The 27,333-nt window shown below is 36.1% G+C and overlaps 1 protein-coding gene across 1 annotated transcript in view; it reads left to right on the top strand.

Moving 5' to 3' along the window:
• The window catches only part of LOC116284472 (uncharacterized), a 943,500-nt gene that overhangs the window by 417,224 nt on the left and 498,943 nt on the right, over nucleotides 1–27,333 (top strand). The window contains exon 5 of the mRNA XM_072945588.1: nucleotides 13,481–13,641. Coding sequence (XP_072801689.1) covers nucleotides 13,481–13,607 — 127 coding nt within the window. The 3' untranslated portion in view covers nucleotides 13,608–13,641. The remainder of the gene's footprint in view (nucleotides 1–13,480; nucleotides 13,642–27,333) is intronic.

Below are 27,333 nucleotides of genomic sequence, written 5' to 3'. Positions count from 1 at the left end.
AATGATGGACATGATATGGCTTTTCCTTTTCAATGGTTGGCTTAGCTCTGAAGTCAGATGGTGTTTTTTGTTTTTTGTTTTTTTTTTAAGAAATAGGCATCTGAGAATCAAGAAAATATAGCCTACTCACTGAAAATATGGGAAGCGCATCTTTTCTTTTCCAATTCCATTCTCCTCTGTCCAATTAAATATGCATGTAGCTGCCGAGGGATAAATCTAAGGATTGACTGAAATTTTGCATCACCTAATTTTTGTGCTAATGTAGAAGCTTATGAACTGAAACACCTCTGAGAGAATACAGTACCTCTTGTCGTTGATGGTTTTGAGACTACCGAAATGCATTGTATTTTAGAAAACCAAAATAGGCTGTTTAGAGAAGAGTTTTTTTTTTTTTAATTGATAAGCACCCTTAAAACCTCGTTATTTGTACTGAGAGGTGAAATCTGACCATAGAGGCTGTTCTCTTGATTTCCCAAGTGACCTCATAAAGGGTTTGGGCTTTCTCTAATTTCAAAATCCAAAGAAAATAAATTTTATCCAGATGTTGAACTTGGAGATTCGTGTTACATTACAAACAAAACTGAATATTTGTTTTTGGAAAATCTTACTACTGTATATAATTGGAAGTAAAGGTTATATGTGTTTCTTCATTCTTGTCACAGCTTCTAGTTTTTTTACCCTCTGAATGCCACTCTCCCACTTCTGAGTCTCAGGCACTTCTAGGTTTGTTGACAATGCCCATGATTAAAATGGTATTTTCATATTTCAGTGTAGTTGGGGCTCCTTAAAGCAGAGGGTTGTAAGTGCAAAAAAAAAAAAAAAGATATGCAGTTCCCTAATGGCTTATTACCATCACATTTGCAATTCAGATCAGCTCTAAATTGACTGAAATTTTTAAACACATAGCAGGCAGTTTAAACTAATGATTGTCTGGAGGTTCACATCTGACATGAACTAAGCTTCTGTTCAAAACAAATTGCAAATAATTCCTCCCTTAGAGTCAAAATGTCACTTTTAAAACTCAGTGTTATTGCTAGATTTTTGTCAGTTACATATAAAAAAAATCTGCTTTTATAAGCGAGTGTTCTACCTTTGAAAGGACTGAGTGACACCATTTCCCTATTAAAACACACACACACATTCAAGACTGACTATCTATCTATCTATCTATCTATCTATCTATCTATCTATCTATCTATCTATCTATGTGGCTCTACATCAGTTTCACTAGGAATCACCCCCCTTCTTCCCCCTCTTCCCCTTCAGAAATCCTAATTGTAAAGTAAAACACCCTTGGGGCAGTGGTAGGCCCGAGTTGCTTAGCAACCCTCAGCAGGTAGCTCGGATTCAGCTGCAGGTCCTGATTCCTTCCTAAGAACCTTCTTATTACTGTTTATGTTAATCTTTAACCAGGTTTTTAAACCACAGTCTTTCTCTCAGGTCCCTCGTTGTGAGATTGCAGAGGCCTCCTGAAATGTTGTCCCAGAGGTAATGGTATTAAGGGTGGCTATTGAATGTTTGAAGAGTGATAAGCACTGAAAGGGATTAGAATTGCATGTTCCAACTAACCTTATTTTACATTCTTAAAAAATATCGAGAAAATTGCACCCTAATAGGAACAATGGTTGGTGTTGACACACAGCGCTGAGCCTGCTTTCTCTCCCAGCTTGTAAATATGATGAGGCCACCTCGCGATAATTGTTCTTTTTAAAAGGCCCACATTCTCCTACAAAGACCACGTAACAGAATTCATTTAGAATGTGTCGATAGCCTTAGACTGAGTCCCAGGTCTCTTGATTTAATTACAGCAGAGCTAGATATGGATGAGTTGACATAGAGACAGATTTAATAAAGGGTTGAGAGAATCTCCCTCTTTAGAGAAATGTTTCTGCCTCCATCAGGGGAGGAGGGTCTTGACAATCTGAAAACTCTGTGGTTGGACTTAAATTTGCCCAATTCTTCAAGGATATATCAGTGTCCTGTGATGAGAGAAGCACAGGTACTTTTAAAAGTGTGGAGATTTCTTTTCTTCCTTTTCTCTGTGGTGAGGTTTGGATAAATTTCAGAGACCACCCACAACTGTTATTAGCCAATAGGAGTAAGCTCATAAAATATTTAAAAATAAGGTTCTTTCTGCATTCCCATTACACAACACAAGGCAGAGTGTCGATGACACAGCTTCTTTGAGGTCTTTTCACTCCTCCTCAGTAGATTAAAAAAATCATCACAGATGAGTCACTCCCAGGACCTTGATTCTGTGTCATTTAAAAGGAATTCAGGCCTTTTTCCAACATAACATTTGGCTACAGACCTGGTCCTATTATGCAACATAATATGTGCTTAATAATACTGATTAACTGACTTGGAAATTGGAGAAAGGTCAGAGCAGATGTTGGAGATAACATTTTCGTATTTTCCAGACCTTACTGAAGTTCATCTCTATCGATACAATCTTCAAATTTTGGATTGAACACACACACACACACACACACACACACACACACAAACAAGACATTAGTCCCCTGATTTTCTGAATTCCATTGCTATTCTCCTTTTGTTTGAGGATATTTTAAAAACGTTTTGATCTTAAGTGAAAAACAAGAAGTATAGCATCCTCCAAAAGATTGACAGTAAATAGGGTCCACTATCTGCTAAGACATGTGTGGACCAGTTCATTTTTATTCCTTTGATCACACCAGACATCTAACACAAGAAAAATACCTTCTAATTCTGATGGAGAAACTGAGACAGGGAGCTGGTTACCCAGTTTTCAGACTGCCACGTATGGGTGTCCTGAAAATCCCATGATACCAGGTAAGTGTCCCCCAGTGTAAGGTGGCACTTAAGCTGCCACTGAGATTAGTTCTGCGTTTAGAAGACCAGCTCATTGTCTTTCCTTGGCCATACCATTTAGAAATAATAACCCTTCTCTCTAATTTTGATTTGTATCCTATTTAAACTCCAACCTCTGTCTTTTACGTTTCTCTTGCTCTAAGATAAATTATTTTGTTACATGATGATTGCCCAAGTGGGTCAATTAAATTCTGGATACAGCTGGTGTTGATTACAATTCTGCTAATGAAAATATCTTTGTGAAATCTTCAAGGCAACTTATAAAAATAAGCTATTTGATGAACCTAGGAGAAAATGTAAAAAAAAAAAAACTATCCATAAACATGTTGATGGATTCCACCCTATCAATCAAAACTTGCTTTGTCAAATAATAATTTGTCAAATGCCAGTAGAAGAGAATACCAGTTTGAAAGAGCACAATTTGAAACAATGTGCTTGTGTCTAGGTTGTAGAGCCGTTTCATGGGGTTGAGTTTGGACTTTGTCTCTGCAGGTAGTGGGAACAGTGGCTCCACACCTCCAATCAGCAAGAGCCATGTTCCTGGTATCCCCCTGTTCTGTCTGTGTCTACTCAGAGCAGAGAGCTTTGTGGACCTCACACCCTCTCCATTTTTTTGCCCGAGACCTGTAGCCTCAAAACCATCAATCCACATGGCAGAACTGCAACCCCAGCCCTAAGGCTTATGTTGTTGGGGTGCCCATTGTAGGCTCCATGGCTTCCATTGTGATTCATTATTTAGATACAAACACACATTTTTAATTTTTCTAGAGCCCCAAATTGCCTTCATTTTGGCTTTTGAATCACATTTTATTCCTTATTACTATAGTTTATGTTAAGTGGTGAAGATTCTTAGATTTGTTTAGGCTAGGGTTTTTGAACCTTGGCATATTGCTATATACGGCATTACTGATATTTTAAGTCCAGTAATTCTTGAGGGTGAGGGCTGTCCTGTGCACTGTAGAATGTTTAGCAGCATTCCTGGCCACTACCCACTTATGCCATTAGCACTTGTCCTCAGTTGTGATAGCCAAAAATGTCTCCAGGCATTGCCAAATGTCCCCTGGAGGCACAAAACAGCCTCCAGTCAAGAACTACTAATTTATTCCCTTGCTCAGTGTGTAGAATTTGTCAGTGCATCAGCATCACCTGCAAGCTTGTTAGAGATGCAGAAACTCAAACTCACTCCAAACCCACTGAATGAAAATCTGTGTTTTAACCAGATCCTTGTGTGCCTTCATATGGACATGAATGTGTGCGAAGTGCTGCTTTAGTCCATCATCTTGAACAGAAGTCTGGACTTATTTATCTCTTAGGCTAAGACAGCATGATCCCCAGGTCTGAAATGTAATTCTAGCGGGATACTCAGGCTGCAAATTGTTGTATATATTGACAGATATCTTTAGAGCAAGATTAATTGAAATATTTAAGACAAAATAAAAGGCACTGACTAATCTAAAAATCTTTTTTTCTCCCAATATTTATCGTAATGTTTTCCATTTTGGCCCACTTCATACCGTATGAATGGAAATTAATGATACTAAGAAATATTTTTGTTATCTCCCGAGTTAATCCATCAGTAACACTAACAATAAATACTAGAGTTCATCAGATGTTTATGATCTACTAAGTGTGTGATAAGGTACCTTAATCCTCACAATAACTCTTTGGGGTGTTAACCCCATTTGACAGATGAAGAAACTGAGACTCAGAAAAATTAAATACCTTTGTCTTCATCACACATTTCTGCAAAGTGAGAAACCCAGCACCCAGGCCCATGTTCTTTCCATCCTATTACTCTGAGAAAAAATAACAATGAACATTTTCTCCAGCTAGTTATGCCTAAAAACATCCATTCGGATTCTCAGCCCCAGGAGTAAGCAAGGGGAGAGAATCATTATTTTTCTTTAAAGCCCTCTTTTGCTCTGCCTTCTTTGGCAGTCATCTCATTATGTCTTGAGAATGTCTGAGTGTCGCCAGCAGCTTGAGGTGAAGGACCAGACTCACCCATCTCCATCCCTTAGCCCTGACAGAATTAACATTCAGCAGCGACAAAGCCGCGCGGTCCATCGTAAGACGCATTCTTGGAAAGGATGATTTTGTCTCTCGTTTTTGAGATTCGCCCACTGATTGCTAGGAATATGTACCTTGGACTGATTAGCTAGCCCAAGGGTTTGATGAGTAGACAGAAAGAAAACTAAATGTGGCATTTACCTGATTTAATTGGAAACTAATACCTCTGGAATTTTTTATTTTTACTTCAGTAGAGAAACCCTCCGCTTTTGCTTCTGATCCTTTCTTTGGCTGAACCTTTCCTGCTGTATCACCAACCTGTTTTTTAATTCAACCCATATTCCATCAGAGGTATTCCCAGCTTCCTTTTATCACCATGGTGACACCATGTGCTTATGCCTTTATTAAAAATTTATCTTAAATAGATCTTCTAGGAACCAGTCTTTTAGGCAATGACAATTTTTCAGTTTCAAATCCACCATTATGTCCAGATACTGGGAATTTGTGTGCAAATATTATTCTACTATTACTATAAAGGGAAATAAAGCAAAGTGTTTAAAATTAGATAGCTGCTATTCCTGCTAGCTGCCTATGCATGGAAAAAGACATTTTATATGCATTCCATTCTTACTTTCCAAGTATACTTGGCACACAGTCTTTTTAAAGAAGAACTTTTATGTAATCTTGAATTAGGTTATATGATCACTTATCACTGGTAATTTTTTAACTTTTAAGCTTAATGTTGCCTTTCCTGGAACATGTCCTACGAGAAAAAAATTGGAAATGCTAACGAAGATTAACATGCATATAATTCGCCTCACATTGTTTATAATAAAAAGCTTAAAAACTACATATATGTTCAGCAATGGGGGAAGAAATAAATAACAGTGTAGCAATTTATACGATTGCTATTGTATGATATATGTTGCATAGTATATAGTATAGTATAATTGCTATAATATAAATTGTTCAAGTATAGTAATGACTGAATATTATGTATTCCTTAAGAATGATACTGCAAATAATTTTAGTAATGGAAAGAATTATGTTAATTGAAAATATAGTAAACTTACATGATATGATTTCTATCTTTATAGCTATGTCTATAGCTCTTTAGTTAGTTAAATATCTATGATTATATGTGTATAGATTTATAAAATTGAAAAAATTCCAAATATTAATAGTGGTATACTGTGAATAGTTCAGTGATGGGCAAAGGATTATAATATATTAATTGAGAATACACTGCTTACATATGATATGACTTCTATCTTTATAGCTTTGTCTATAGATCTTTAGTTAATTAAATGTCTTTAGTTATATGTGTATCTGTCTATTATTAAAATTGAAAAAATACCAAATATTGATAGTGGCTATACCTGGTTGGTGAGTTTATGGTTGATTTTAGCTTTTTGAAGCTTTTCTCTGTTTTCTATGGGTTTTTTTAGTGAACATAAAATGCTTTAGAAATCAGAAAGAAAAAATGAATATTTAAATATAAAATTAAATAATTTAATTCTGCCTGGATTGTAGTAATGTGATTAAGAGGTCCCTGGGACTTTGTGTATTTTTCTTGTATTTAAAGAGTCTATTGTTAGGGAAACTACTCTTAACCTGGTACTTCTGTTTTAAAAGAGGATTTCAAAACAATTATTCCAGATGAAGGACAGAGACTATTGTCTATACCATAGATAATTAAAAATGAGTTACAAGGAGATAGGAACAAAATCAAGGGACATTGTCCCGAGTGTGTATAAATTAAATAGCTAATTTTTCAAAAGGTCAAATCTGTAGTCTGCAGATGGGTTTGACAAAAGAAAAGATTGCAGGGATATTTTTCATTATAGTTAAACAAAAATGTATTTAAATAAAGCAAAATGTAAGAAGATGCGTTTATATAAGGATGCGATTAATAGGTATTTTCAGGGGAAATCCTCAAAGGATGGTGCTAGGATACTAAGAAAAAGGCATAGGATTTGGTCACAGGAAGCCTGGGATTCTAGTTGTGGCTTCCATTTCCAAGACTTGGGTAAATCGTTGAATTGTCTTTTGGCCGCAGTCGCTTCACTTTATAGTATAAGGGGTCTGATTGGAAACTGTCTAAAATCCCTTACAGCTGAGAGTCTGGTTTATTCTGTTGTTCAACGTGTCCTTGAAGCACAGATCACATTATGAGTGTTTACACTTCTGAAACTTAGGTCAAGGTCTTGGCTGATTCTCAGCAAGAACAACTGTGTGGGCATCTCTGGTGATGATAGGAATTCTTTGGTGCCCAGTCAGCTCTGTTTTTCTCTCCAAGTAAATGAAGCCAAGCAATATGGAAAGTAGGCCTGGACACACAAAGTCTCCTCTTGATTTCCACCAAACAGTGCTTTTTCGTTTGGAACACTGTTTCCACATGTGTTAGTATTTCATCTTTCATGAAGTGCTTAGTGTAAATTTGTTACGAGAACCAGCCAATGGTGATAATAGCTCTTTTGTTTTATGAATGTAAGTATCTGTTAAATATATCTAATATGAACTTGTATACAAGAATGTGCATATTAAAAAGATAAGTAATCAGTAAGTGTAGATAACTATTTTTTTTCAAATCAGTTTTACTCAAGTATAATTGATATGCAACAAACTGTACATATTTTAAATACACAGTTTGCTGTTTTGATATAATATATACACATACGTCTTCACCAAAACCAAATTAATACCCAAAACATCACCCCCAAAAAAGTTTCCTTGTTTCCCTTTGTGATTTCTCTGCAAACTCATATGTGGTATCAAGTATGGATAAAAGTTTTTTCTTTCTTTTTTTTTTTCTTTCCACATTGTGGATATCCAATTTTTCCAGCACCATTTGTTGAAAAACTGCCCTTTGTTCCCCTTGCAACTTTGTTAAAAATCAGTTGCACACATATGTGTGGGTTTATTTTTGAAACAACTGTTTTGTTTCATTGGTGTAGTTCTCTGCCAATAAAACACATTTCTCTGCCTTAGTTGCTACAGTTTTATAATATGTCTTGAATTTAGATAATATAAATCCTCCAAATTAATTTTTATTTTTTCCAAAGTATTTTTGGTTATTTTAGTTCTTTTGCATTTTCATATGAATTTTAGAATTAGCTTGTCAGTTTCTCTGAGAAATCTTGAGATTTTTATTGGGACTGCATTGAATCTCTCACTCAGTTTGGGAAGAATTGATATCTTAATCATACTGACTTTTCAGACCCATGAGCACGGTACATCTCCCCATTTATTTAGGTTTTATTTCTCTCTGCTAAGTTCTTTAGTTTTCAGTGTATAGGCCATGCATATCTTTTGTCAAATTTATACTTAAATGTTTCATATTTTGATGTTTATAAATGGTATTACTTCTGTCGATTTCCATTTCTGATTATTTATTACTAGTCTGTAAAAACACCATTGATTTGTCAGTATTAATCTTGGATTTCATGATCTTATTAAACTCAATTTTTGGTTCTAGTAAATTTTTTGGGTAGATTTCATAGATTTTCTACAGGGATGATTATCACTTGTGAATACTGATAGTTCAACTTCTTTGTTTCCAATCTGAATGGCTTTTATTTCTTTTTTCTTATCTTATTACAGTGGATAAACCATCAATAAAATAATGAGTAGACGTGGTGAAAACAGACATTTCCTTCTTCCAGACTTTAGGGGAAAAGCACTCAGTATTCCACTATTAAATATGATGTTAGTTGTGCATTTTTTTATAGCTGTCCATTATCATGTTGAAAAAATTTCCTTCTAATCCTACTTTCCTGAGATGGCTTTGGATTTTGCTAGAATTTTTTGTCATATATTAAGACTGTGTGTATAGTGTTTTAATCATTAATATGGTGAATTCCATTGATTTTTTCCATTTTTCAGTTTTATTAGGTAAAATTGATACAGTTTGACTGCACACATGCAATATATTGCATGTAAATACATATATACAACATATTGCACATATTTTAAAATTTACATATATGTACTATTTATTGTTTCTAAGAACGGTTTAGAGCTTTAGCTTCTTAAACTTACATAGTTATCAAAGGAATAAAGCCAACCACAAAATAAGAGTCAACAGAATGCAGTCATCCAGTCATAAAGGACAGTCAAATGTGCTTAACATATATTCAAGAGATCAGTCATCTAAGTTATAAATAGTAAGTAGTTCTTTTGTTTCCATTTTTTTTTTAAGATTCCACATGTAAGTGATATCAAATGGCATTTTTCTTTCTCTTTCTGACTTGCTTCACTTAGAATGACAATCTCCAGGTTGCTACAAATGCCATTGATTACTTTCTAATATTAAACCAGACTGATATTCCTGGGATAAACACTACTTGGTTATAATGAATTATCTTTTTAGAATTATTTATTGTTGGATTTGATTTGCTAAAATGTTAAAAAAAATTTTTTTTTGCATTTGTGTTCATGAGGAATGCTGGTCTGTAGTTATCTTTGTCTGATTTTGGATTTAGAGCAATGCTATAATAATTATCATAGAATGAGTTGGTAAGTGCTACTACGTTCTCTTCAAATTTCTAGAAGAATTTGTGTTGAATTTATTTCTTCCTTCGTATTTGATAAAATTGACCAGTAAGTGACAGGTGGTAACTAGACTTAGCATCATGATCATTTCATAATGCTGAAAATATCAAATATCAAAAATATATATTATGTTGTATACTGGAAATTAATATAATAATGTTATGTCAATTATAATTAATACAAGAGGATTGACCAATAAAGGCATTTGTACATGGAGTGTCCTTTGTGGGAAGACTATAAATTACACATTGGATTTCCTAATAGATACAATGCTATACAGATGATCTGTTTCCTCTTGAGTGAGCTTGAGTAGTTTATGTCTTCTTAGGAATTCGTCCTTTTCATCTAGTTGTCATATTTATAGGCATAAAGTTTACAATATTCCTTTATTAGCTATTCCAGTTATCAATTTATTGCCTCTCAGCTCCAAATCCACTCTTCTTTACCTGCTCTGTAGTAAGGGAGCCTTAAACATTTCTCCTTTGCAGCAAGCATGATAGTAAGGTTTGTTAGTGGAAGGCAGTAGAGGGCATTATAGAGGAGAGACTTGTCTTTCTCCTTTCTGTTGGGAGTCAGTGTTCTATGTATACGTTCACGTGTTTGCTCAGGGCTTTGAGCAGAGAACATTGGCACCTGGGTTAAAGGATGATTGACTGGAACCATAAAGATAGAGACATCTGGAGAGATACACAGGTTTATCTCCCCAGAGCCATTTGTTTACATTTGTTTATATTCCAGGGTGGTGATTTAGTGGGGAGAAGATGGACTCCCCAGAGAGGATTTGTTTATATTCTGGAGCAAAGGTCTCTCTAAAGAGGAAGCTGGCAGGTGTGCCAGCAGCACTGTGTAAGCTTTGAATTTCATCATTTTGGAGTTCCTTTCCTGTGGTGCAAAGCTGATTTTTATGCATAAGGTACATGTGTCTTACCACATCACAGCACATTTTCATCTGGAACAATTTCCACATGGGGAAATCGTGATGTGATGTGGAAATAGAGCATGTGATGTTCCACTGCATCACCCTGTGGGAAAACTGAATCATGAGGAATGGACACAGACGGCTCTGTATGTAAAAGTACTGTTGCCTGAACAAGAGGTTTACACACACACACACACACACACACACACACACACACCCCTGTGGCAGGCGCACACACACACACACACAGACACACACACACCCCTGTGGCAGGCTTACTTGTTAGCTTTTACAGATTGCATAACATTTCAGATCTTCCAAAGTTTCAGACTTAAAAGTCCCAGTTTGCCACTGTCTCACCACTTCTTTGCTCCTGCTGAGTGGCTGTCAGCAGTGCACTGCCCCAGCACATCCAGAGTGCTCGACCCCTTAGGAAGCTCACAGCCCTGGCCATGGTGCTCACTGGGGCCCTGCTGACGTGGACACCATATGCTCCAGGTGTTGCTCTGCCCTTTTGGTCAGTAGGCTCCCAGCACTCCAACCTCCTCTGCACAGTGTCCCACCACCCTTGACCCATCTGTACCCCATAGGCTTGTTTCTCACAGTCCTCCTGACAATGACATTCATACCCCTGGCTGCTGTCCCTCTACCTCGGCTCCTTTTGTGCCCTCATTGATCAATATTGTTTCACCTGAAACTGGAAGAGGTTTTAATTTACTTTTTTTTTTCCCTACTTGCTCAACATCTGTGGACCAGCTCAGGCTTAGGCAATTCAGCAAAACGTCTCTGCCATTTGGTGAGCTACAAGTTCACCTTTTCCAGGAAAGTCTTAATTGAGCTTTGGGGAGGGGACCCCCTTCCGAGTTTGTTCCTCCTTGAGTATTCTCTCTCAAATTTATGTTATTCTGTAGAGTTTTCTTTATATTTTCATTGTTACCTTTCATTAAAGTTCATTATTCTTTTCTATAGTTACTGCAAACTTTATTTATAAAGGAGTCTTAAATTAGTTGTATCATGCCTTGTGTTTGTACCGAGTGCAGTGACCCTTCAGAGCTACGGGAGAAGGGCTCAGTAACTCAATAGTTAATTATTCTTTTTATCAAATCTTCTCTGTTCAAATCACTGTGTGTTTTCTGTCGCCTGATGAGAGTCTATCTGATACGTTACTTACGAAAACAAATTTGCACTCAGCATACAATAAACTGCACATCTATAAAGTGTGCAGTTTGTTATGTTCGACATATGAGTACACCCATACTATACAATCAAGATATGAATGTATCCATTATCCCCAAATGTTTTTTTCATTTCAAGTGGTATTGTGGGTACATCGGGATCAGTTTATGGGATTCATAGTCACTTTCATGTAGAGTTAAATCACTGCTGGTCATTCTGGTTTAGGAATGGCTTCTGGAACTACTTCTGTTGACTCCTACTCTCACTAGCATCTGTATAGGAAGGATCAGGGCCATATGAACGTGTCCTGTGGTGCTGAGCATGGACCTGTGTGGCTAATGGAGGAAAAATAAGATGTATAATATATAAACATATGGATCCAAGAACTTGTATGTGGAAGATTGTTCTAAATTCTGCACTCATCTTAACAAAATCTTGATAGAGCTTGATAGAGGTTTTTGTAAGTTATCAACAAAACTTTTAATTACATTACTAGTAATGCATCAAGAAGCTAAAAACTTTAAAAAAATATATCGATAATAAAAAATATATCAATAATAAAAAATTTAATTAACCATGCTCAAGGAGAGACTAAATTAGCTACCATCTTTGCAAAAGAGGCAATCAAAGAGACTGAAGCCAAAAACCACGAGCACAATTTATTGTAGAGGTGAGCCTGTCAGGTTATTAATAGGAATGTTTATTTTCCTTTGATTATTTGTGGTATTTATCAGCTTTTATATGTTGAAATCTGTTATGATTTATTTTTCATTCCAAGTATTTATACTTAATTTTGAACTCATAATTTTGTTTTTTTTCTTATAATGTGTCCCCTAAAATGCTTTGATCCCCACAATCTGGATCTGCCCCTATCTCTAGGCATCATTTTACTTACATGTGTGAAAATCTACATGGAGTATAGGCTCCCAAGAGGAAGTAGGAAGACGAGTTCCTCCTCTATAATGTCCTCCAGCGCCTTCTGTTGACAAAGCTTATTGCCGTGCTTGCTGCCAAGAAGTGTTTAAACTTCCATTATCAGAAAGCCAGTAAAGAAAAGCAGACTGGGGCTGAAAGGCCATAAATTGCCCAATATATGGAATTTTTTTATGATGACAGAGACCATGTGAGGGTCTTGAAAATGCTGAACATGGTGATGATCATGACAATGGCAATAATGGATGGTGATGACAGTGATGATTGGTGGCTGTTTTATGTTTAGAGACCAAGTTAAATGCATTAACTACCTTTGCAGATTTGAATGACACATCAAAGTTTTCTTCTTTATCTCTTATCAAAATTGTACCTATTACAGTTTAAACTTACTCTGTTTTGGTATACTCTTAACTACACAGTGAGCGCCTCTGGTCGGTGTTTATCCTGTATTTCTACATGTGATCAGTGTCTGTGATGACTCTGTTTTATGAATCCAAAATCAGAGCACACAGCTTTCCCCTAGGTGACACTTTTATGGCATATACGGCATGATATTTAAAGCCTTATACAAATGTCCAGTTAATTTGTATTTATTTATGTACTTAATTCATCGCCTTTATTATAAAAATACATGAAAACTGAAATTATTTTGAGTAAACATTTCACATAGATATTAAAGTACATGAAAACTGTAGTGGAAAATTAGGGACAATGTTATTTAGAGTATTATTTGTCTAGTCTTCAATTGTAATGTTTTCAGGTGTGTTTTTTCGTTTAAAAGTTAGCATCGAAATTGGTGGCTTCAGGCCTATTTTAGGTTCAAAGCAAAGGTTAGAAATGCTCTTGTGTAATATGCCTTAAGAATTATTCAGCAGAGCATAAGACAATTCATAACTATACTTTTATCATCTTTTATTTATCTGACAAACATCTTTTTCAGATGTCTATATTTTGCTTTTATTCTTCATATGTATCTTGTTAGTTTGAATTGATCTCTTTCCTTTTTTTCTCTCTTTGTCGTTTTTTTTTTCACAGTCAGGTTGCTCAATCCCAAGACAAAGAGCTCTTGGATAATGGAATAGAAAAAGGGTTAAAGAATGGTTTAGAACTAATTCAAGAAAGAACAATTCGATTCCTACTTGGTGAAGGACACAGAGACTGAATCAGATGGGGCTGTGGAGCCTGGGGAGGAAATTGTGAGTACTCACTCTTGATTGAGTATCATTATCCTCCTGTGGTCGAGGAAGATGATTGTTATAATTAGCAACAAATGTCATGGGCAACTATAATTTACCTTTCCCTGTAACAACTGATAGTTTACCTTTTTCAGTGCCTTCTTCTATCTACCCACCTTGTCAGTCTCCCCGCCCCTCCATCACAATCAAGTATAGAGTGAAATGTATTTGTCTTACAGTGTTGTATTTCAGTGTATTCTGACAGCAATGATGTGACTATGAATTTTTTAAAAAGTCATTAAATAGTCACTAATCCAAATTTCACCATCTTTTAAAATTAAAGTCCCTACTAGGAGAAATTAGAAATCACAGGGTTACATATTAGGCATGCACGAGAGATCCTTTGAGATATTTTAGGACCATTTCTTATTAATCTTACTTGTAAGTATAGTATAAATGGATGCTGTTTATTTTCTTGCACCGTTCCTTTAAGGACAATTTTAATAGTCTTAGGATTTTATTTATAATGTATTTTTTCAGTTCCTCTTGAATTTATTGTCATAATTCAATAGAAGTACGTGTGACTCAACTTGAATTTTAACAATAGATTGCAAAGCACAGTGTTTTATAAAGCATCATATAACTAATTGTGAAGAATATTTCACTAACATTTATCTGTGCTAGGTATTTACTCTATGATAGAGATGTTGAATTGCCTTTATATGAAAGTAGTTCAAGTGCTCTTTTTAGGAAATACCCCACTGTTTTGGGATTTGTACTAAATCTAGATGAAGAGGTCCCATTGCAGATTTTAAATAACAGAATATTATATTGAGAGTAGTAATTAAATGAAAAAAAATCAATGTAGTAAATAAGTGATAAATCTAGGGCAAAGATGAGTGTTCCCACACTGAGGACAGATGTGAATAATACCTCATAATGATGTGTTTTCGTGTCATATGTGTAGCTGCTGCTCTGACATTTCTGCTTCTCTTACTGCCACACTTTTAGGATGAATGGTCAACATCTCATGTCTGTGTGTTTACTCTATATCCTTATGATCTGAATTAATTCTGTATCTTTTCTGAGACTGTTACAGAGTACCATTAATACATTCTTTTAACCATATCTGATGGCCTTGGCTCAGTGTTCATTCTCCATAACATCTCTGCAAATTTTAATATTTTGAACCATGCATTGTTGAAACAATTGTCTTTTGAGGCATTGATTCTGGGCTGTCTTCTGTCATCTGGACTGCTCCTTATTTCACTGGTTTTTTTGGCCACTCTTCTGAATGTGTGTGTTCTGTAATGCTCGTTTCTAGAATATCTGTTCTTTTCCTCCTCCTTTGGGGAATATCTGATTTCTCAACTGTCATTTCTCTGTGGATAAGACTATGATAACTAACAGTTTTCCACCTCTAGACTTATTGTCTTGAATATCCTAGAGTGAAGGAAAATGAGAGAATTAACATAATTAAGGAATTTTTTTTTTTTTTTGCTGTTGATCATAAAACTGTCTATCTAGTTAGAGTGTTGGAACTATGGAAATAATTGGAAAGAGGAAGATTCTGTTAGTCAAAACAAAACTGGTGTTTGTTTTTATTTTTGCTCTAATTTGAAAGACAAATTTTTTTTCTTTAAAATGTATTTTAATTTTTCATTCTTCACTTAAATTTTGAGGTGGTTCTTGTGTTGTTGCATAACTTTTGGCTAAAGGTTAATGAAAGATGTGCTATATCTGATAATTTTCAAGTAATTATTTCAGGTACTAAGCAAAGGTATATAGTTTTTGAGACAATGGGAAAACTCGATTAATGTTTATACTCAAATTTATATTAATAGCATCAGGACAAGTCCATTATTTTAAAACACTTGCTGATTTTACTGGCAATGACTACGGTACAATATAATAATAATTTTTATTTATAAAAGCCTTTTAAGCTACATACTCAGAGTGCCTAGATCTCAAATGACACTCAAGGTTGTCTCTTCCTTTTGTAATTTCACTTTCTGAGGCCTGATGAATGTATTTGCGTAGGGTTCATTCTTCTGGTTTCTGGGGTCACAAAGGCCAAATTTATTGCATGTGTTTAGATTATTATAGGACTACCCAGTAAAGTCTTGATTTTTTAAAAAACCATATTATTCTTGTATAAGGTTAGTATTTAAAACAGAAAAACAAAACTTCTGTGTGAAAGTCCTACACTAGGGCACAAATTAGATTTTTGTTTACTAAATAAAATATGACTATAGGACCGTGAGCCTAATTTTTCTATGACTGTGGGATTTGTCTTATCTTAAAATCACACGCTGACTATTCTTGTTACCATAAGAGAACAAAGAATAGTTCGCTGCCTAACGCTTGGTTTTGCTAATGAAGAAAATATCTCTTCGCCACCACTAAGCTGTCGGAAGGCATTGCATAAAGAGGCTCCACAGTTGCTTCTTAGAAGTTAAGAGCGTATTTGCTTAACAGGTTGATTTTCTCCTCTAGTTTCATTTTGTTCACATTCATTCACCTCTTCTTTATCAGTTTCCTTCGTTTCCAAAATGTTTAGCTAATTATTATTTATCAAATTTAAAATTTGAAAGATAGTTTTACCAAAAAGAGTTTTTTCTTTTGTACCTCACTTTCTGAATTGAAAATACCTACATGTTCACATACAGCATGCAGCATAAAATTGTATTTGACAGTAAATAAAATGTTATACCAAGTATTTGATGGAAGAAATAAAATCTTAAAATGATAGAGAACATATAACTAGAAAAACCACTGCACGTTGTCAAATATTTGTTATAAAAACATATTGAAATAGAAAATCCATGTTACTAAAAACAGTTTTAAAATATGGCTACTCTGAAAATTTTGGGATGGAAATATTCCTGTTAAGCTTTTTTGAAAATTTCTGTTCAAACTAATCAGTAAATTGGAGTACATGAATTACCAAATATTGCAAGACTTACAAAAATACCATCATAGTCACATCCTTTTTAAATTCATTCTATGGTCTAGTGGCTCTAAAACGATAGTAATATTATGATAAAACTGTTGAAGGGAATTTTGGGATATATGTAGTAGTTGAAGAAAATGATACCTGTGTGACATAGAGCAAAAAATTGATATTAGAAGTAATTCACAAAAGATTCAAATTTTATAACAAATGATTCAAGAAGTCTTATAGTATGCTAATTTAATGTATATATACTAAACATTTTGAAATTAGTTCCATTTCACAATTAAACTTTTCACAAATAGTCTTAGCTAAAACAACAACAATAGCAATCTCCCTCATCCCCTAAAAATCTCTGACACTTTAGGGGAAATCAATTTAATTTTATTTTTAAACTTTTAAGAATATCATGGAGTTATGCTTTTCATGTTCAGTTCTGTTCCGAAGCAATAAAAACAAAAGTCCACGATATACTTATTTTGTCCTCCTCCAATCTTAGACTGATTGTATCGTTAGTCATCTGATTAAAAGTGTACACCAGCTTTGTTTTCTTGTCTTTTTTTTTTTTTAAACAAAGCAGGCTACTCAATTCCACATTGTTCCTGAAGAGAAAACAGGTTGTCAGCAAGTCTTCTACTATTGTAGATTTAAAGGAGATTCAGAACAGAACAAGAAAGCATAACATCACTGAGTCAATTGAAAATAATTTAAACTTCAAAAGATTAAGAAAAACCATGATAGGGATATTAAATACATGTTGTACAAACCTCTACACTGCCACAAGTGGACCAAAAATCAGCACTAAGCTTTTTAACAATTAACTGAAAATGGTAACCTGAACAGTTCCATAATTCACAGAGTTTATATGTTTAAAAGTAGACCAATTGTTTCAGAGGCACAATTATTTTGTGTACTAATTCCAGAAAGAAGTTTCATGTAAGGTTTCTCATTAGGAGGAAAGTGTAAACAATGAGGGTAATGTAAACTACATTCTCTGTGAGATTTCTACAGAAGAGTTCAGAAGGTCTATTTTTAAAAAAATGATATACTTTATAGTTAATTGTCTATTATAATATGACATATTAATATATGTAAATTAACATGTAAATACAGCAATTAACCACATACATATATTACATATTAAGTATATGTTTTCTTAGAGTATGACAACAAAGCAGAAAATAGAGAGGGCATCTTAGGTTCTATGGAAGTGCAAGGTGTTAAGTACCATGAACCAGCAAGGGCTTTAACAGACACCTGGCCATGCTATTTGTTCCCAAAGTAGGGGGTTCAGGTGCATCACTCCAAGACAAGTTATTAATTTGGCAAACTATCCATACAACTGCCTTATAATTTATGATCTTATGCAATAGGTTAACCCATTTGTTTCTCTAGGTATCTATTTTGCAATCAGTTTTACTATATAGAGAATGACCTGCTATTCAAGATTAACTGCTCTAAGGGTACTTTCCTTATACTTAAAAAAAAAAAAAAAAGGCCAAAGAGCACGCATGATTGGTTTGCCTGCATGTATAATTTTCTCCATCCACCCTTGCTAGAGAACTTTGGGGACCTGTTGGTCCCTTCATCTGTATGTATGAAATTACATCATGAGGAACTTCTTGCATCTTCCCCTAGGGAGTGAGAGGCTTCCTATGCACCCTATGTCCTGTTGGGTGGGCACATTAGCTTACCTAAGAGAATGTTAGTCCATCCCAATTCAGACATATGCTTCTAAGCTAAGGCACAACATGGGACAGCTGCACTCTAGGTAACTGTCAAGGGATACTACCTGAAGCTCCCTGCTGCTCCAATTTTATGAAAAGCTCAGTTGAACAAAAGTATATTTATAAACACACACACACCCACACCCACCCACACACACACACACCCACCCACACACCCACCCACCACTGGAAGGACATGAGTCCAGCTGCATTAACTACGTTAATTGCTTATTGCTGTTGGCCCCTCGTATAATTGCCTTTACTGAATTGCTTTAGTGCAATGCCCCTGCCTGGAGTGAGTAATTTTATAAGAAATGGTCTTATGAAGCATGCTCCTGCATTTAGTGTAAGAATGCTGTTGGGTTTATTTCATCACCCGGTATCATCTTTATGAGGATTCATGGGGCAAGACTCTCTTACATTTCAAAAATTGCAGAATCTGTCCTGGGCCCCATTCCACCCCCGCCAACCTGTGCTAGGAATAAGGTACCTGATTGGGCCACATCTGAATCCTCAGCTCCCTGGCTCTGTCCCCCAAGGCCCCCTTGCCCTGGATGCCAGAAAAGGTAGGGTCAACATAGGACCTTCTCCTAGCAAAGGTCTGGATCCACAGGCAGCTTGTGTATTCACTTTAGTCTTGTCTTTAACCCATTTCTTCTATTGTCATTTCCCCTTGATTCCATTTTTTATCCTCTTAGTTTTTATTTTATCTTCTCTTAGTGTGGCGTATGGATTTTGAAAGCTCCCTTAAATAATTTATGGAAGTGATTGTGAGACTTTTGAGAACAGTAAAGGCCTTGACCTTTCATTGTTACACGTCCTCCGAGTCTAAGGACCCCTGTGTTCTTTAAGCTGCACCCATGTGCGGTCAGACTGTGCTCAAGATTGGCTCATTCTTCCCTCTGCAGGATTTTTCTGTACTGAAAAAACGGTATTTTACCGCCTTCCCCAGGGAGGGCGTGAAACACGGTTACTGTTGCATGTCACTTGTGCTGTGCTCTTTGCGCATATAGATTTTAATATAAAATTTAAGTGTTCTTGGAAGGATTAGATTCTGTGAGCTTAACGTTTTTGATGACTCAAATTGTCACTCAGTTTCTTGAGTGATTTAGTAAAAGATCTGAACTCTTCTCTGATATAAATACACTCATTTAATTAAAAAAATGAAATGTTACATAATTTTCTTGATAGGAGTCAACAGTAAAGCAGAAATTCTGAGAAATGCTGTTACTAAACATTGTCAGTAAACTCATTTCTCCTGTGTCTGAAGATACTTCTCACTTAAATGGGGTAACAGTGATTCAGTAAATCCTGTGAGTCACTTGAGCAGTCAGACTTTTTGACTAACCGAGAAGAATGTGGGAAAATCATCTTGATCAGTTTATCACTCATTGACACTCACCCTCTATTCCTACTGCCTACGACTCTGGACCCTGTGCTGTTTTAGGTATTGAGGATGTAGTGATGAAAATTCAAAATCTCTGTCCTCGTGGAACTTATATTCTAGTCAGGAAAGACATAATAAACACACTAATGAATTAATAAACAAACAGATGAGATCATTTCAGATGGTTGTGGATGCTATGCAGAAAAAGAGGTGGCTAAATGTGGTGATGATTCTGGTCAGAGGGATGGGACAGGCCAGGGACCTTTGATACAAGACCTGAACGATGAGGGAACCAGCCATGCAGAGATGTGGGGAAAGAATCCTCCAGGCGAAGAGAATAACTAGTGCAAAGGATCTGAAATGGGAGCAGGTTTGCATGCTCAGGGTCCAGGGAGAAGTCCTTTGTGGTTTGACCACAGAAATGTCACAAGTGGAGAGCCAGGAGGATGAGAGGCAGCCAGAGAGCAGGTCACTTGGGTTATAAGCTGTGCAAGTCTTTTCTGTGGGGACCTTGAGAATGTCACCTAACTGGTCTTGGTCTCAGTGTCCAGAAGTAAATGGGGAGGATGAAAGCTACGTCATAGGCTTTTTTTTTTTTGTGTGTGCAGATGTTGCATGTTAATCAATGGTAGGTGCTTGGAAGACTGATTGGCACTTGGTAAGAAGTATATGTGTTATCTATTATTATTACGTAGATAGCCATGGTATAAATTTCCTCTGGCTAATAATCTCATGCCCTGATAGACTTTTAAAGCTAGAATAAGTCTTAGTAATCATATGCAGTCTTGACATTTTACAGATGAGGTTTTAGCTCAAGAGAGGTCACATGGCTATAGGAGTTCCACAACTAGTACGTGAATGTTTAGACTAGAGTCTTGATCTCCTGACTCAAGCCAAGACCTTCCTCTATTAGACAGTGTTGGTCTTTAGTTACCAACCTAGTGGCTTAGATTTATTTTCCTTAGTATTCACCTTGTAGGGTTGTATTTAGAAAAGTATTATTGAACCTGTTTTTGTATATATATACACATATATATATATATATATATATTTTTTTTTGTAGAGAATGAGATAGTTACCATGTTGGTAAGTGAATTTACAAGCTAATGATTTACTGATAATTAAAAGAAATTTGGAAATAATTCAAATTCCAGATTATTCTGTTTTAACTAACAGATTAGCCACAGATTCGAATACCCTATTTGTAGCTTTAGCATTTATACTTTTTGAGTAAGATGGACCTATGAAAATAGTTTTATTGTATCATCCATCCATTTATTCATTCATTCCCTCTTCTGTGGCCAATATGAAGTGCCTGCCCTCATGGAAATTATACTCTAGTCAGAGAGGTAGGTAATAAACACATGAATAAATTAACAAATAATAAAAGGAGTAATTTCAGAGTAGTCCCCACAATATTTTAAAATGGGGAAATCAATCAGTGATTTGTCATTATTATAGATAAGAATGTTAATCACTAAAACTGGAAGAGCTAATCATACTGGAAGTAATTAACTCATTTAAACAATTTATTTTCCAAGCCTCAGTCCTCTAGCCTCACTACCTACCAATAAACTAATGTTTTGCATAAATTTGAATGTAGTTATTATGCATATGATGTTGTTAACACTGGGGTTTAGGTTAATATGTAGCATAGTCTTTATTAAACCATCACTGTATACGGCTACATTTTTTTATCCAAAGTGTATGATTTGGTGACTTGGAATAATTTAAAATTTTAACCTATCTCTTGCTACAACTTTGTTTTCCTCAACATAGGAAAGTTGGTTCCTGGGATAATTTTTCCCTTGGCTCTTTATAGGAAATCACTTACCTAGGAAAGATTTTGTTCCAAAAGTTCATTTGTAAGCCATTTTGAACTCATTTGCAATAGAAGTAGGCTTAACATGGTGATTGGTTTCAAGTACCAGTTCACAGAAATTTATTTCTTTATTCTTGAAGCTGAAAGGTTATAGTAGTGATGTTTCCTTAAGTTCTGACATTTGGTTTGCAAGGAGTAAACAGAGGAGATACACTTCTCTCCTTCTCTGAGTTCAGAACGGGATCCAGTCCATTCCTCGAAGCTGACGTGATCTCCGCTTTGCACATTCTTCTCTGCCTTCTGCACCCCTGCCTTCCCATGGCACCCTTCTCTTTAGGCCCTTGTAAAGTTATAAGGGTTTTTTTCCCCAGTAAAAGCTGTGTCCTTTATTCTGTTTTCCATTTTATTGTAATAGTAACCAAAATTGATAACTGGGTATACAAAATGAATATTTTATTTTCAAGATACCAAGCATTTATTTCACACTGTTGAAATGACTTCTTTTAATGTGTGTTCAGATAACTGTTTTTAGGAGCCAAGAACTTATTTTCTCAGGGTCGCTTTCCTTTCTTCTTTAACTGCACCTCCTGTTCAGTCAGGGCTGCAGCTGACTTGTCCTCCAATGTTCATAGAATGTCCTTGTTTCTTGCTCTGAGACAGTACATGGGATTTGAAAGTCTGTGAGGTATCACTCAAGGCCAGCTTAGTCCTGTAAAGGAAGGCTGAAAAATTATAACGATGTTATTCTATTAGTTTGGGTTCACCCTGCTTTTGGCATCTGCTTTATTCTCTATATTGTCTTTGTGCACATTGCTGTCACTTTAGAGAAATATGCCACACGGAGTCCTAGCCTAAGCAAAAAGCAAATGCAAGCAGTGAGTTTATCCCACACCACTCTAAAGGCAGTGCATAGGTCTGCTGCCCGCCAGAAATAGATGCAGTTTACAGTATGTTCAATGCCATGGCTCGTATTTTTTCATTTCCTCTTCCCAGATGAATAAATGGGGGGAAAAGAGAAAAAATTACTCCCATAAAAAGTACATTTTTCCCCTCTGTTCAATTATGGAGGGACATCTATAAACACAGGCATAGAGCCCATGTTTTCAAAATGTTGTTTGATAGTCACTTTAGCTTCCAAATAAAAATTGTTTGAAAATACATTTAGGACATATAAGCAGAAATATTGACATGTGGTATGTGATGTTTGGCTGAGTTCATGGATGCTATATGAACCTGCCTGCAGGAGCTTTGCTGGTAATTGTGTAACCTAGGAAGACACGGTCACGGATACAGACATTAGGGATCTATGGAAATTTAGTAGTCATGTAGGAGAATTTATTTGGTGATTAAAGGAGTGTAACTTACACCAAATGTGAATAAAATTAATGAGACTTTTTAGAAATAGCTGAACTATTCAGTTTTTATTTTTGCAATTTCCGAAAGATGCAATTTACTGGGCCCAAGGTCACCATGGCAAACGTGACCTTTGTCAATATCTACTGTTGAATTCTGGTTTCCAGGCTGCTTAAGGTATAGCATTTATTTGTTCATTGCAACTTTACCTCTGAAGTTTAAAGCACATATGCTTATAGCATACTTAAAGTTTTAAGGTAAATAGATATATGAGAGAGAGCAAGATTTGCGGCAGTATATGCCCAAAACTGTGTTTACTTGAAAAGTAGAATTTCAAAGAGACAGTCAAATTTATTGGAAAGCACATTGGAGTAAACTTAGGAAACTTTGTTTCTATTTCTACTTTTGCCATCTAATTTTAGGAGTTTAGGTAAGTGACTTAATTATTCTTGTATTTTTTAAAATATATCTCTAAAATGGGAGGATTGTCTAGTTGATTTCCAGGGTTCCTTCCTTTTCTACATATCCAATGAATCCCAGTGGGTAATTATCTGGGTTAAAAAAAAAACCTTTTATATGCCAAGAATATTAGCTGAAATATCTACAAAATTATATAAAATGCAAAGAGAAGAAATCTGAATCATTGATTTTTTTAAACAACTTTTTTACCTGATCTGTGGTATGTATCTGTATTTATGTTTTTGTTTCTGGGCAGAGGCAGCAAGTTTTAGGCTCTTGGGGATAAAGAGAGTTTTCAGGCCCTGCTGCCTGGGTGGTTGGATCCCATCAGTTGGGTCTACCTACTCACCCTTGTATCCCCATTGTGGAAGGGAGTTTGAGGCTGGTGGAGGCTTCCCCGCCAGGTACTTGTTCTGACAGGATCTTCCCTGCTGTGGGGGACCAAGAGTGCTTCCTAGGCTGGCCTGCTTGCCGTGGTGGGATCGCCTTACAGGCGCCCCCTGGACGGGAGTCACAGGCAAGGGGGTGAATAGGCTTCCAGTACCCAGTTGCTTGTGCGTTATCTCTTGCTGTGCCGTGTGTGGCAGCCTCGGAGTCTTCCCCGGGGGAGTGCTTCTCCCCATCCGTCCCCCTTGCTGATTTGCCCAGCTCACCTGGTGTCCGTTCAGATTCAGTCCTGGGGAGGAATGGCCCTACTCAGGCTACCTTATGATGTTAGGTTGGAGGTCAGGACAGTCTAGGCCTGGGTTTTGCCTTCTGCTGTTAGATGCTGCTGTGTTGCTCCTTCGGGTCCCAAAACTAGTTCACCTTCTTCTTACCAACTGTCAGAGGTCTCCTTTAGTGACCTTTGGTTATTTCCAGAATCGGAGTGGTCACAGACTGATCCAAGCCATCCTGTCTGGGCCAGAAGTCTGAGGTCCGGTTTACACCTTGGGAAGACATTTCGGTGAATGAGGTTGTGGAGGAAGGTGGAAAAGACCCCACGGTAGGCAGAGGGGGTGGGGGTCCTGGAGCCCTTTCTCTTTGGAAGACACGGGGAGCTGAGAAAGTACACTAGATGAGAAGCACATTCGCCTCTGAGTGAGTACACTTGCTGCTTCATCCAACTTTACATCCTTTGTATTTCTTTGTTAATTCTCTTTACAAATGGATATATATAATGATATCCACATTACATTTGGAACTGTTTTTACAGGCCATTGCTCAGGTTTTGGCATGACTTAGATTTAAGCCCTTGAAGAAAAGAAATCTATTGTAAAATTTGGATTATTTAGCGGTCGATGAATTGATGGAATAATAAAAGGACTAATGGTAATTACTTAATTGAGCTTACAAAATTTTATGTATGCATATGAAGAGAGATATTCACATATAATTTTATTCCCAACCCCTTGTGGCATTCTGAGAGCTCTGATTTAAATTGTATGTAAAAGAAATTATTTTATTATGTGAGTTAAACAACTGTAGTATAATTGTGTGTGTGCGTACAGAATCCATTAGTCCAGTGATCTTAAAAGTGACTGTCCTCATCCTTTTGGGAAGGAAATATTAGCATTTCTGTTTATTTTTATCTGTCATTTAAGTTGCATTTTGCGTATATTTTTAAATGTCACAATAACTTAGAATAACAATAAATGAATATAATATTTTTACATCATCTGATTTTGAGCACTGATAGTCTAGTGTAAAATGAAAGTAATTTGGAGATTAGTCCTTTGGGAAATGGGAAAGTATCAATTTTCTGCATAAAAAGTTACTTTGGGGGAGTTGACTCTAAGATAATTTATATCATCTTTCAATTCAACTGAAGAGAGACAGAATGTTTAGAACATTCATGTTTGCGTGAGTTTGCGTAAAGCCTCAGAGATGGAAACATTTTTTTAAGTTGTGCGGAAGAGAAAGACATCTGCTTGGACAGGGCAGAGCTTGGGTCTGGGTGTGCAGGAGAGCATGGGTTTGCATGATTTAACAGAGGAAGTCGGCTGTTGCTGCTCTCAGTGAGCTCTAACCTGTCATTCAGAATCACTTTCCTGCCTTCACCAGTACTCCCTGAACTCCTCACTTTGCTTTACTGTTTCTTTTTCCATAACACAGCTGGTGTGTTAACATACTACATAATATACTTGTATTCATGTTTACGGTGGGTTGTCTGTCTTCCCCCAGCTAGAATGTAAGTTCCACATGGATAAGTGTCTACCTGCTTTGCTCATTTTTGTAAACTGAGCACCTACAATAGTGCTTGAGTCAAGTGGAAATTAACAAAATATTTGTTAAATGACCAATAGCAGGATACTGGGCTGGCATATCAGTTTTAGGATTGAGTGGTTTTTAGTAGCTACTGCAGCTAAACTGTTCTGCAGTTCATGTTACAAGGTTAGACACTTTTCTGTTTTCTTTATTAGCATAAACATAAACTACTTTAGGAGATAAGGTTTTAGACCCAATATGCTAGTTAGAATGTATCTTTGGGGAAAAAAAACTATTAGTTGATTTGCTTTTTTAATCCAAAATATACGTATATTCCTTTAAAAACACTTTACATATATATTAGTGTGTATATATATATATATATATGTATTTGTTTTAGGTATACAGCATAATGATTATATAATCATTACTTATTACTAACACTGACATATAACATTATATTAGTTTCAGGTACACAATATAATGATTTGATATTTGCATATATTGCAGAATGATCACAATAAGTCTAGTCAACATTCGTCACTATATGGTTATATTTTTTCTTGTGATAAGAACTTTTAAGACCTTTTAGCAACTTTCAAATACACTGTTAAGTATATTCTTCTTTTGACTTAATGCAGTTAAGTGGGACAAGTGGCTCTGAGTCTTAGAATCGAAGAATCATGTATAAACGGAGCAGAATAAGTCTTAGTGCCAATTCATATAGAGCTTTCTTGAAAAATCCCCCCCACGCCCCGGATTAGGCCCACCTGGCTCCCATCTCACTGGTATGGTGTGTAAGCGTAGCTGTTTTTAAAACATATGTTATCTTTTCCACTTGTCCATGCGTTACTTTCTGAATGTCTTTCAGTGCCTCATTTGTCTTCCCTATCTTTCCTACCCGAGTAGGTTATAATTACTGCAGAAGATTACTGAGTAGCGGATTCGCAGCTGGCTACCCACTGGGCATTTTGGGACGAGGCTGGGAAGGAGTCATTCCAATGTTAGAGTTTTATTTTCAGGGAATTAGAAAGCTTTCCAGTTTCAAGGGTCCTTCAATATGAATATTATCTTAGGAATGGACGCTTTTTAATTATTTGTTTGATTCGTGATCAGCTGACCATCTGCTTAGGGTAAGACAATGAAGGGATAGTAAACAGGGATGGATTCAGGAAAAAGAATGAGAAAGTCTTGGAGAAAGTGGACAGATGTTGAAAGAGAACATTACTTACGGTCTGTTTAGGTTTGGGGTCTGGCTGGCTCTGTAAAGAAATGGATTGTTTGCATTTTATTTCCATTCATCCACTGTGCTTTACAATGTGTGTCTTATTTGAGTGGTGAAAGAGACTGCTGACTTACTGCTTGTTATTACTGGGTAGTGATGCTTTGGCTCTGGTATTTGATAGAGTCTAGGAGGGGCTCTTGAGTGTTATTTCTGTGATTTGCTAACGTAACTAACATTTTTGATGGTTTCTGGTGCAAAGTCAAGGAACTACGAGAAAGTAAAATTTAGATGCACTTGGACAAAACCTTAATTTATCTCCTCTCTTCTGTCTGAATTTCCCCTTTACTTACTCATCTAGTTCCATGTTTTTGGATGCCTTTCTGACTCTTTCGTCTGCCTCCTTCCCTATGTCTATTTAAGGCCCATTTCTTTTCCCACATCTCTCGCATTCTTTGCTTCTTTTCACTTGACAGAGCCCTCTTTGATTTTCTTTTAGCTTCATAATAATATTCCTACCTGTCTCTGGACTGCTGTTTTTTCTCTACTAGTCCCACACTCCCACAACCCTTCAAACCAGGTTAATGTTTTTATTTTCCAATT

Source organism: Vicugna pacos, chromosome 20 (genome assembly GCF_048564905.1).
Source record: "Vicugna pacos chromosome 20, VicPac4, whole genome shotgun sequence".
Taxonomy (NCBI): domain Eukaryota; kingdom Metazoa; phylum Chordata; class Mammalia; order Artiodactyla; family Camelidae; genus Vicugna; species Vicugna pacos.
Note: the sequence above shows the minus strand (reverse complement) of the source record. Positions and strands in the feature narration are given on the sequence as shown.